This window comes from Oncorhynchus gorbuscha, unplaced genomic scaffold (assembly GCF_021184085.1).
Source record: "Oncorhynchus gorbuscha isolate QuinsamMale2020 ecotype Even-year unplaced genomic scaffold, OgorEven_v1.0 Un_scaffold_655, whole genome shotgun sequence".
NCBI lineage: Eukaryota > Metazoa > Chordata > Actinopteri > Salmoniformes > Salmonidae > Oncorhynchus > Oncorhynchus gorbuscha.
In genome coordinates this window covers 340,257-353,480 of record NW_025745754.1, presented here as the reverse complement: position 1 = coordinate 353,480, position 13,224 = coordinate 340,257, and the positions used below count along the sequence as shown (strand labels likewise).

General features: G+C 44.8%; 1 protein-coding gene across 3 annotated transcripts in view; it reads right to left on the bottom strand.

Annotated features, from left to right (window-relative positions):
• The window catches only part of LOC124019695 (homer protein homolog 2-like), a 128,082-nt gene that overhangs the window by 24,487 nt on the left and 90,371 nt on the right, over positions 1 to 13,224 (bottom strand). For all 3 annotated transcript variants that reach the window (XM_046335104.1, XM_046335103.1, XM_046335105.1), the window contains exons 5-6: positions 4,495 to 4,634; positions 1,391 to 1,547 (exon numbers count right to left, since the gene is read on the bottom strand). In XM_046335104.1, coding sequence (XP_046191060.1) covers positions 1,391 to 1,547; positions 4,495 to 4,634 — 297 coding nt within the window. The remainder of the gene's footprint in view (positions 1 to 1,390; positions 1,548 to 4,494; positions 4,635 to 13,224) is intronic.

Here is a 13,224-nt window from a genome sequence, read left to right as displayed (position 1 = left end):
TATGTAGGGTCCTCTATAGTGTCTATATAGACAGCTCTACGTAGGGTCCTCTATAGTGTCTATATAGACAGCTCTACGTAGGGTCCTCTATAGTGTCTATATAGATAGCTCTATGTAGGGCCCTCTATTGTGTCTCTATGTAGGGCCCTCTATAGTGTCTATGTAGAGTCCTCTATAGTGTCTTTATGTAGACAGCACTATGTAGGCTCCTCTATAGTGTCTATGTAGATAGCTCTATGTAGGGTCCTCTATAGTGTCTATATAGATAGCTCTATGTAAGGTCCTCTATTGTGTGTCTATTTAGGGTCCTCTATAGTGTCTCTATGTAGATAGCTCTATGTAGGGTCCTCTATAATGTCTATATAGATAGCTCTACGTAGGGTCCTCTATAGTGTCTATATAGATAGCTCTACATAGGGTCCTCTATAGTGTCTATGTAGACAGCTCTACGTGGGGTCCTCTATAGTGTCTATATAGACAGCTCTACATAGGGTCCTCTATATAGACAGCTCAACGTAGGCTCCTCTATAGTGTCTATATAGACAGCTCTACGTAGGGTCCTCTATAGTGTCTATATAGATAGCTCTATGTAGTCCTCTATAGTGTCTATATAGACAGCTCTACGTAGGGTCCTCTATAGTGTCTATATAGACAGCTCTACGTAGGGTCCTCTATAGTGTCTATATAGATAGCTCTATGTAGGGCCCTCTATACTGTCTATATAGATAGCTCTATGTAGGGCCCTCTATACTGTCTCTATGTAGGGCCCTCTATAGTGTCTATGTAGGGTCCTCTATAGTGTCTTTATGTAGACAGCTCTACGTAGGGTCCTCTATAATGTCTATGTAGACAGCTCTACGTGGGGTCCTCTAAAGTGTCTATATAGACAGCTCTACATAGGGTCCTCTATATAGACAGCTCTACGTAGGCTCCTCTATAGTGTCTATGTAGACAGCTCTACGTAGGGTCCTCTATAGTGCCTATATAGACAGCTCTACGTAGGGTCCTCTATATAGACAGCTCTACGTAGGCTCCTCTATAGTGTCTTTATGTAGACAGCTCTACGTAGGGTCCTCTATAGTGTCTATGTAGACAGCTCTACGTGGGGTCCTCTATAGTGTTTATGTAGACAGCTCTACGTAGGGTCCTCTATAGTACCTATATAGACAGCTCTACATAGGGTCCTCTATGTAGACAGCTCTACGTAGGCTCCTCTATAGTACCTATATAGACAGCTCTACATAGGGTCCTCTATGTAGACAGCTCTACGTAGGCTCCTCTATAGTACCTTTATAGACAGCTCTACATAGGGTCCTCTATAGTGTCTATATAGACAGCTCTACATAGGGTCCTCTATGTAGACAGCTCTACGTAGGCTCCTCTATAGTACCTTTTCCCTCAGCGTGTCGCTCTCCTCCTTGCAGGTGTTGAGTTGTTTCTTCCAGATCTCTACGTTAGCGGAGGACTCCGTTAGAGCGTCTACCAGTCGAGCATTACTGTCTCGTAGAGTCTGGAGCTCTGTCTCCAACTTCTTAGCATTGGTGTTACTGGGGGGGAGAGAGAGAGAGAAGAGAAGAGGGAGGAGAGAGAGAAAGAGGGAGAAGAGAGAGAGAGAAAGAAGATAGAAAGAGAAGAGAGAGAAAGAGAAGAGGGAGGAGAGAGAGAAAGAGGGAGAAGAGAGAGAGAGAGAGAGAAAGAGAGAGAAGAGAGAAAGAGAAGAGAGAGAAAGAGGGAGAAGAGAGAGAGAGAATAGAAGAGAGAGAGATGGAGAGAGAAGAGAGAGAGAGAGAGAGAGGTTGAGAGGGAGGGAGAAGAGAGAGGGAGAGAGAGAGTGGGAGAGAGAGAGTGGGAGGAGAGATAGATTAATGTTTTCAAAGTAATTTAGGGTCAAAACCTACCAATATGCATATAAAGAAGTCGCATGGTTCTTTCAGTGTGCATGACTGGTTCTTTCAGTGTGCATGGCTGGTTCTTTCAGTGTGCATGACTGGTTCTTTCAGTGTGCATGACTGGTTCTTTCAGTGTGCATGGCTGGTTCTTTCAGTGTGCATGACTGGTTCTTTCAGTGTGCATGACTGGTTCTGTCAGTGTGCATGACTGGTTCTGTCAGTGTGCATGACTGGTTCTGTCAGTGTGCATGACTGGTTCTGTCAGTGTGCATGACTGGTTCTGTCAGTGTGCATGACTGGTTCTGTCAGTGTGCATGACTGGTTCTGTCAGTGTGCATGACTGGTTCTGTCAGTGTGCATGACTGGTTCTGTCAGTGTGCATGACTGGTTCTGTCAGTGTGCATGACTGGTTCTTTCAGCGTGCATGACTGGTTCTTTCAGCGTGCATGACTGGTTCTTTCAGCGTGCATGACTGGTTCTTTCAGCGTGCATGACTGGTTCTGTCAGTGTGCATGACTGGTTCTGTCAGTGTGCATGACTGGTTCTGTCAGTGTGCATGACTGGTTCTGTCAGTGTGCATGACTGGTTCTTTCAGCGTGCATGACTGGTTCTTTCAGCGTGCATGACTGGTTCTTTCAGCGTGCATGACTGGTTCTTTCAGCGTGCATGACTGGTTCTTTCAGTGTGCATGACTGGTTCTGTCAGTGTGCATGACTGGTTCTGTCAGTGTGCATGACTGGTTCTGTCAGTGTGCATGACTGGTTCTGTCAATGTGCATGACTGGTTCTGTCAGTGTGCATGACTGGTTCTTTCAGTGTGCATGACTGGTTGGTTGGGGTAAATCGAGCTCCATACTAACGAATGCAGACAAACCCGTACCACCACATTCTATAACATGGTGTGTCAGATCATTCCCTGGCAGTTGGTTTACTGAACAGAATCTTTCTTCACTGCTCTCAGCAGACTGTAGTCCATGGACTGATACCTTCCATCTCTCTGCACTGATACCTTCCATCTCTCTGCATCCAGCTGATACCTTCCATCTCTCTGCATCCAGCGGATACCTTCCATCTCTCTGCATCCAGCGGATACCTTCCATCTCTCTGCAGCAACCTGATGTTGTCAGAGATGAGTAAACTACCTGGAAAACCTCAAACATGGCCTGCCATTATCACCACCTACGAGGGTATTTAAGGTCTTTAAGGTTCACCTCTCCCTCCATACCTCTCCCCCTCCCTCCTTACCTCCCCCTTCCTTTCCTCTCCCCCTACCTACCTCCTTACCTCTCCCCCTACCCCTCCCTCCTTACCTCTCCCCCTACCCCTCTCCCCCTACCCCTCCCTCCTTACCTCTCCCCTCCCTCCTTACCTCTCCCCTCCCTCCTTACCTCTCCCCCTCCCCCTCCCTCCCCCTCCTTACCTCTCCCCCTACCCCTCCCTCCTTACCTCTCCCCCTACCCCTCCCTCCTTACCTCTCCCCCTCCCTCCTTACCTCCCCCTTCCTTTCCTCTCCCCCTACCTACCTCCTTACCTCTCCCCCTACCCCTCCCTCCTTACCTCTCCCCCTACCCCTCCCTCCTTACCTCTCCCCCTCCCTCCTTACCTCTCCCCCTACCCCTCCCTCCTTACCTCTCCCCCTCCCTCCTTACCTCTCCCCTCCCTCCTTACCTCTCCCCCTCCCCCCTCCCTCCCTCACCTCTCCCCCCCTCCCTCCTTACCTCTCCCCCTACCCCTCCCTCCCTTACCTCTCCCCCTACCCCTCCCTCCTTACCTCTCCCCCTCCCTCCTTACCTCTCCCCCTACCCCTCCCTCCTTACCTCTCCCCCCTTACCTCTCCCCCTCCCTCCTTACCTCTCCCCTCCCTCCTTACCCCCTCCCCCTCCCTCCCTTACCTCCCCTCCCTCCTTACCTCTCCCCCTCCCTCCCTCCCCTCTCCCCCCTCCCTCCTTACCTCTCCCCCTCCCTCCCCTCACCTCTCCCCTCCCTCCTTACCTCTCCCCCTCCCTCCTTACCTCTCCCCCCCTCCCCCCCCCCTTACCTCCCCCCTCCCTCTCCCCCTCCCTCCTTACCTCTCCCCTCCCTCCTTACCTCTCCCCCTCCCTCCTTACCTCTCCCCCCCCTCCCCCCCCTCACCTCTCCCCCCTCCCTCCTTACCTCTCCCCCTCCCCCTCCCTCCTTACCTCTCCCCCTCCCTCCTTACCTCTCCCCTACCCCTCCCTCCTTACCTCTCCCCCCTTACCTCTCCCCCTCCCTCCTTACCTCTCCCCTCCCTCCTTACCTCTCCCCCTACCCCTCCCTCCTTACCTCTCCCCCTACCCCTCCCTCCTTACCTCTCCCCTCCCTCCTTACCTCTCCCCCCCCCTCCCTCCCTCACCTCTCCCCCTCCCTCCCTCACCTCTCCCCCTCCCTCCTTACCTCTCCCCCTCCCTCCTTACCTCTCCCCCTCCCCCTCCCTCCTTACCTCTCCCCCTCCCTCCCCCCTCCCTCCCTCCTTACCTCTCCCCCTCCCTCCTTACCTCTCCCCCTCCCTCCTTACCTCTCCCCCACCTCTCCCCTCCCTCCTTACCTCTCCCCCTCCCTCCTTACCTCTCCCCCTCCCTCCTTACCTCTGTTCTACAGTGGTCTTGAGTTTGTCATTCTCGCTCATCAGCGCTGCGGTCTCCGGTCCTCCGTGGGAGATCTTCTCATCGTCGGTCCCGTTGATGCTAGAGGCCTGGGTGGACGAGGGGGTCTCACGACCCGACTCCTGGATGAGGAGGACGAGGATAATTTATCATGTCAGATACCAGAGGATGATTCTGCTTCATAGAGCTGAGTCAGACTCCTGAAATCTGTAGTTAGACAGTCAGATAGTAACAGCTAGTTAGTACTGACCAGCTCTGTAACAGCTAGTTAGTACTGACCAGCTCTGTAACAGCTAGTTAGTACTGACCAGCTCTGTAACAGCTAGTTAGTACTGACCAGCTCTGTAACAGCTAGTTAGTACTGACCAGCTCTGTAACAGCTAGTTAGTACTGACCAGCTCTGTAACAGCTAGTTAGTACTGACCAGCTCTGTAACAGCTAGTTAGTACTGACCAGCTCTGTAACAGCTAGTTAGTACTGACCAGCTCTGAGACACCATGTAGTTATAGTAACAGCTAGTTAGTACTGACCAGCTCTGTAACAGCTAGTTAGTACTGACCAGCTCTGAGACACCATGTAGTTATAGTAACAGCTAGTTAGTACTGACCAGCTCTGAGACACCATGTAGTTATAGTAACAGCTAGTTAGTACTGACCAGCTCTGAGACACCATGTAGTTATAGTAACAGCTAGTTAGTACTGACCAGCTCCGAGACACCATGTAGTTATAGTTACAGCTAGTTAGTACTGACCAGCTCTGAGACACCATGTAGTTATAGTAACAGCTAGTTAGTACTGACCAGCTCTGTAACAGCTAGTTAGTACTGACCAGCTCTGTAACAGCTAGTTAGTACTGACCAGCTCTGAGACACCATGTAGTTATAGTAACAGCTAGTTAGTACTGACCAGCTCCGAGACACCATGTAGTTATAGTTACAGCTAGTTAGTACTGACCAGCTCTGAGACACCATGTAGTTATAGTAACAGCTAGTTAGTACTGACCAGCTCTGAGACACCATGTAGTTATAGTAACAGCTAGTTAGTACTGACCAGCTCTGAGACACCATGTTGTTATAGTAACAGCTAGTTAGTACTGACCAGCTCTGTAACAGCTAGTTAGTACTGACCAGCTCTGTAACAGCTAGTTAGTACTGACCAGCTCTGAGACACCATGTTGTTATAGTAACAGCTAGTTAGTACTGACCAGCTCTGAGACACCATGTAGTTATAGTAACAGCTAGTTAGTACTGAACAGCTCTGAGACACCATGTAGTTATAGTAACAGCTAGTTAGTACTGACCAGCTCTGAGACACCATGTAGTTATAGTAACAGCTAGTTAGTACTGACCAGCTCTGAGACACCATGTAGTTATAGTAACAGCTAGTTAGTACTGACCAGCTCTGAGACACCATGTAGTTATAGTAACAGCTAGTTAGTACTGACCAACTCTGAGACACCATGTAGTTATAGTAACAGCTAGTTAGTACTGACCAGCTCTGAGACACCATGTTGTTATAGTAACAGCTAGTTAGTACTGAACAGCTCTGAGACACCATGTAGTTATAGTAACAGCTAGTTAGTACTGACCAGCTCTGAGACACCATGTAGTTATAGTAACAGCTAGTTAGTACTGACCAGCTCTGAGACACCATGTAGTTATAGTAACAGCTAGTTAGTACTGACCAGCTGTGAGACACCATGTAGTTATATTAACAGCTAGTTAGTACTGACCAGCTCTGAGACACCATGTAGTTATAGTAACAGCTAGTTAGTACTGACCAGCTCTGAGACACCATGTAGTTATAGTAACAGCTAGTTAGTACTGACCAGCTCTGAGACACCATGTAGTTATAGTTACAGCTAGTTAGTACTGACCAGCTCTGAGACACCATGTAGTTATAGTAACAGCTAGTTAGTACTGACCAGCTCTGTAACAGCTAGTTAGTACTGAACAGCTCTGAGACACCATGTTGTTATAGTAACAGCTAGTTAGTACTGAACAGCTCTGAGACACCATGTAGTTATAGTAACAGCTAGTTAGTACTGACCAGCTCTGAGACACCATGTAGTTATAGTAACAGCTAGTTAGTACTGACCAGCTCTGAGACACCATTTAGCTCTAGGCTACATCCCAAATGGCACCCTATTCCCTATATAGGGCACTACTTTAGACCAGAGCCCTATTCCCTATATAGGACACTACTTTAGACCAGAGTCCTATTCCCTATATAGGGCACTACTTTAGACCAGAGCCCTATTCCCTATATAGGGCACTACTTTAGACCAGAGCCCTATTCCCTATATAGGGCACTACTATAGACCAGAGCCCTATTCCCTATATAGTGGTACTACTTTAGACCAGAGTCCTATTCCCTATATAGGGCACTACTTTAGACCAGAGCCCTATTCCCTATATAGGGCACTACTTTAGACCAGAGCCCTATTCCCTATATAGGGCACTACTTTAGACCAGAGCCCTATTCCCTATATAGGGCACTACTTTAGACCAAGGTCTATGGGGAATAGGGTGCTATTTGGGGCATGTCAATAGTAACAGAGAGTACTGAGCAGACCTGGCAGGCTAAGACTGGTTGGCTGGGTGAGAGGCTAGAAAAACACCCTCTGAATCCCCAATGGCACCCTATTCCCTATATAGTCCACTACTTTTGACCAGGGCCAATAGCGAATAGGGGGCCATTTGGGACACGGTGTTGTAACCGCCAAAATAACGGAAACACCAACATAAAGTGTCTTAAAATAGGGTGTTGATGGTGAAAGAAAACACTGTCTCAGGCAGCGCTCCAGATCTTCAATTAGTGTTCAATTGGGTTGTGCCCTGGTCTATAGTAGTGCCCTATATAGGGAATAGGGCTCTGGTTCAAAGTAGTGCACTATATAGGGAATAGGGCTCTGGTCTATAGTAGTGTACTATAGGGAATAGGGCCTCTGTCTATAGTAGTGCACTATATAGGGAATAGGGCTCTGGTCTATAGTAGTGTACTATATAGGAATAACCCTGGAACTAGTAGTGCACTATATGGGAATAGCTCTGGTCTATAGTAGTCCACTATATAGGGAATAGGGCTCTGGTCTATAGTAGTGCACTATATAGGGAATAGGGCTCTGGTCTATAGTAGTACACTATATAGGGAATAGGGCCCTGGTCTATAGTAGTACCACTATATAGGGAATAGGGCTCTGGTCTATAGTAGTACCACTATATAGGGAATAGGGCTCTGGTCTATAGTAGTACCACTATATAGGGAATAGGGCTCTGGTCTATAGTAGTACCACTATATAGGGAATAGGGCCCTGGTCTATAGTAGTACACTATATAGGGAATAGGGCTCTGGTCTATAGTAGTACCACTATATAGGGAATAGGGCCCTGGTCTATAGTAGTACCACTATATAGGGAATAGGGCTCTGGTCTATAGTAGTGTACTATATAGGGAATAGGGCTCTGGTCTATAGTAGTACTACTATATAGGGAATAGGGCTCTGGTCTATAGTAGTACCTATATAGGGAATAGGGCTCTGGTCTATAGTAGTACCACTATATAGGGAATAGGGCTCTGGTCTATAGTAGTGCACTATATAGGGAATAGGGCTCTGGTCTATAGTAGTACCACTATATAGGGAATAGGGCTCTGGTCTATAGTAGTGCCACTATATAGGGAATAGGGCTCTGGTCTATAGTAGTACCACTATATAGGGAATAGGGCTCTGGTCTATAGTAGTACACTATATAGGAATAGGGCTCTGGTCTATAGTAGTACCACTATATAGGGAATAGGGCCCTGGTCTATAGTAGTACCACTATATAGGGAATAGGGCTCTGGTCTATAGTAGTACCACTATAGGGAATAGGGCCCTATAGTAGTGCACTATATAGGGAATAGGGCTCTGGTCTATAGTAGTACCACTATATAGGGAATAGGGCCCTGGTCTATAGTAGTACACTATATAGGGAATAGGGCCCTGGTCTATAGTAGTACCACTATATAGGGAATAGGGCCCTGGTCTATAGTAGTGCCACTATATAGGGAATAGGGCTCTGGTCTATAGTAGTACCACTATATAGGGAATAGGGCCCTGGTCTATAGTAGTACCACTATATAGGGAATAGGGCTCTGGTCTATAGTAGTACACTATATAGGGAATAGGGCCCTGGTCTATAGTAGTACCACTATATAGGGAATAGGGCTCTGGTCTATAGTAGTGCACTATATAGGGAATAGGGCTCTGGTCTATAGTAGTACCACTATATAGGGAATAGGGCCCTGGTCTATAGTAGTACACTATATAGGGAATAGGGCTCTGGTCTATAGTAGTACCACTATACAGGGAATAGGGCCCTGGTCTATAGTAGTGCCACTATATAGGGAATAGGGCTTGGTCTATAGTAGTACCACTATATAGGGAATAGGGCTCTGGTCTATAGTAGTGCACTATATAGGAATAGGGCCCTGGTCTATAGTAGTACCACTATATAGGGAATAGGGCTCTGGTCTATAGTAGTACCACTATATAGGGAATAGGGCCCTGGTCTATAGTAGTACCACTATATAGGGAATAGGGCTCTGGTCTATAGTAGTACCACTATATGGAGAATAGGGCTCTGGTCTATAGTAGTACCACTATATAGGGAATAGGGCTCTGGTCTATAGTAGTACCACTATACAGGGAATAGGGCCCTGGTCTATAGTAGTGTACTATATAGGGAATAGGGCTCTGGTCTATAGTAGTACCACTATACAGGGAATAGGGCCCTGGTCTATAGTAGTACCACTATATAGGGAATAGGGCCCTGGTCTATAGTAGTACCACTATATAGGGAATAGGGCCCTGGTCTATAGTAGTACCACTATATAGGGAATAGGGCTCTGGTCTATAGTAGTACCACTATATAGGGAATAGGGCCCTGGTCTATAGTAGTACCACTATATAGGGAATAGGGCCCTGGTCTATAGTAGTACCACTATATAGGGAATAGGGCTCTGGTCTATAGTAGTACCACTATATAGGGAATAGGGCCCTGGTCTATAGTAGTACCACTATATAGGAATAGGGCTCTGGTCTATAGTAGTACCACTATATAGGGAATAGGGCTCTGGTCTATAGTAGTGCCACTATATAGGGAATAGGGCTCTGGTCTATAGTAGTGCCACTATATAGGGAATAGGGCTCTGGTCTATAGTAGTACCACTATATAGGGAATAGGGCTCTGGTCTATAGTAGTACACTATATAGGGAATAGGGCTCTGGTCTATAGTAGTACCACTATATAGGGAATAGGGCTCTGGTCTATAGTAGTACCACTATATAGGGAATAGGGCTCTGGTCTATAGTAGTACTATATAGGGAATAGGGCTCTGGTCTATAGTAGTACCACTATATAGGGAATAGGGCTCTGGTCTATAGTAGTGCACTATATAGGGAATAGGGCTCTGGTCTATAGTAGTACCACTATATAGGGAATAGGGCTCTGGTCTATAGTAGTACCACTATATAGGGAATAGGGCTCTGGTCTATAGTAGTACCACTATATAGGGAATAGGGCCCTGGTCTATAGTAGTACCACTATATAGGGAATAGGGCTCTGGTTCAAAGTAGTGCACTATATAGGGAATAGGGTGCTATTTACGACACAGCCATCCTCTCCTCTGTCTGTGTTGCAATGGTTTTATCAGGTAAACCAGCAATATATTAATGAATACAATCATCTCGGTTAACCCGGAACTAAAGTCTCACGTGATTGGTCAGCTGCTGGATTAATTTCTGGTTCCGTATCTGAGGGGATTAAGAGATGCTGCAACGAGGAGCTCCACCGTCTCTCAACAAATGACGGGGCCGAATGGCCCCTTCAGAAATGTGATAGATGTGATTTGTCCAAATAACCAGTGATGGAAAAACCCAAACACTGGAACTACTGCTACTCGTTAGCCCACGCAGTCCCATTCCTTCCCCACAGACTCTAAAAGGTACCAGTTATGTTAGCGTAGCTCTGTCGGAGAGAGATTATGCATCCCAAAACAACCAACTACTGTTAATTAATGAAGATATTATCATTACAGCCCAGTAGAGCACATCATTATTTAATTATCTATGCAAATTTAAAATGAAAAAAAAAAAACTATTCAACTTTATCTAATAAATGGAGAGTAATAGACAGCAATAGAGTCCAGTTTCCTCTGAATATGAATGTGATGTCTGACCAAATAAAGAGAAAACATGCTACGGTTGTCTTTGGCTCTGGTCAAACGTAGTGGATAGGGTTCCATTTGGGCCTCAACCAATAAATCCAGGGAGTTTAGGGGCGTAAATAGGGAGCGTACACAGTCAGAATACTAATGAGATGACATGTTAGAATAGAACTGACAGTCAGAATACTAATGAGATGACATGTTAGAATACTAATGAGAGGACATGTTAGAATAGAACTGACAGTCAGAATACTAATGAGATGACATGTTAGAACAGAACTGACAGTCAGAATACTAATGAGAGGACATGTTAGAATAGAACTGACAGTCAGAATACTAATGAGATGACATGTTAGAACAGAACTGACAGTCAGAATACTAATGAGATGACATGTTAGAACAGAACTGACAGTCAGAATACTAATGAGAGGACATGTTAGAATAGAACTGACAGTCAGAATACTAATGAGAGGACATGTTAGAACAGAACTGACAGTCAGAATACTAATGAGAGGACATGTTAGAATACTAATGAGAGGACATGTTAGAACAGAACTGACAGTCAGAATACTAATGAGAGGACATGTTAGAACAGAACTGACAGTCAGAATACTAATGAGAGGACATGTTAGAACAGAACTGACAGTCAGAATACTAATGAGAGGACATGTTAGAACAGAACTGACAGTCAGAATACTAATGAGAGGACATGTTAGAATAGAACTGACAGTCAGAATACTAATGAGAGGACATGTTAGAACAGAACTGACAGTCAGAATACTAATGAGAGGACATGTTAGAATACTAATGAGAGGACATGTTAGAATACTAATGAGAGGACATGTTAGAATACTAATGAGAGGACATGTTAATACTAATGAGAGGACATGTTAGAATAGAACTGACAGTCAGAATACTAATGAGATGACATGTTAGAATACTAATGAGAGGACATGTTAATACTAATGAGAGGACATGTTAGAACAAAACTGACAGTCAGAATACTAATGAGAGGACATGTTAGAACAGAACTGACAGTCAGAATACTAATGAGATGACATGTTAGAATACTAATGAGAGGACATGTTAGAATAGAACTGACAGTCAGAATACTAATGAGATGACATGTTAGAACAGAACTGACAGTCAGAATACTAATGAGAGGACATGTTAGAACAGAACTGACAGTCAGAATACTAATGAGATGACATGTTAGAACAGAACTGACAGTCAGAATACTAATGAGATGACATGTTAGAATACTAATGAGAGGACATGTTAGAACAGAACTGACAGTCAGAATACTAATGAGAGGACATGTTAATACTAATGAGAGGACATGTTAGAACAGAACTGACAGTCAGAATACTAATGAGATGACATGTTAGAATACTAATGAGATGACAGTTAGAATACTAATGAGATGACATGTTAGAATACTAGAACATGACAGTCAGAATACTAATGAGATGACATGTTAGAATGACAGTCAGAATACTAATGAGATGACATGTTAGAACAGAACTGACAGTCAGAATACTAATGAGAGGACATGTTAGAACAGAACTGACAGTCAGAATACTAATGAGATGACATGTTAGAACAGAACTGACAGTCAGAATACTAATGAGATGACATGTTAGAATACTAATGAGAGGACATGTTAGAACAGAACTGACAGTCAGAATACTAATGAGATGACATGTTAGAACAGAACTGACAGTCAGAATACTAATGAGATGACATGTTAGAATAAATGAGAACATGTTAGAATAGAACTGACAGTCAGAATACTAATGAGATGACATGTTAGAACAGAACTGACAGTCAGAATACAATGAATGTTAGAATACTAATGAGATGACATGTTAGAACAGAACTGACAGTCAGAATACTAATGAGATGACATGTTAGAACAGAACTGACAGTCAGAATACTAATGAGAGGACATGTTAGAACAGAACTGACAGTCAGAATACTAATGAGAGGACATGTTAGAATAGAACTGACAGTCAGAATACTAATGAGATGACATGTTAGAACAGAACTGACAGTCAGAATACTAATGAGATGACATGTTAGAACAGAACTGACAGTCAGAATACTAATGAGAGGACATGTTAGAACAGAACTGACAGTCAGAATACTAATGAGAGGACATGTTAGAATACTAATGAGATGACATGTTAGAATACTAATGAGAGGACATGTTAGAACAGAACTGACAGTCAGAATACTAATGAGATGACATGTTAGAATACTAATGAGATGACATGTTAGAATACTAATGAGAGGACATGTTAGAACAGAACTGACAGTCAGAATACTAATGAGATGACATGTTAGAACAGAACTGACAGTCAGAATACTAATGAGAGGACATGTTAGAACAGAACTGACAGTCAGAATACTAATGAGATGACATGTTAGAACAGAACTGACAGTCAGAATACTAATGAGATGACATGTTAGAACAGAACTGACAGTCAGAATACTAATGAGAGGAC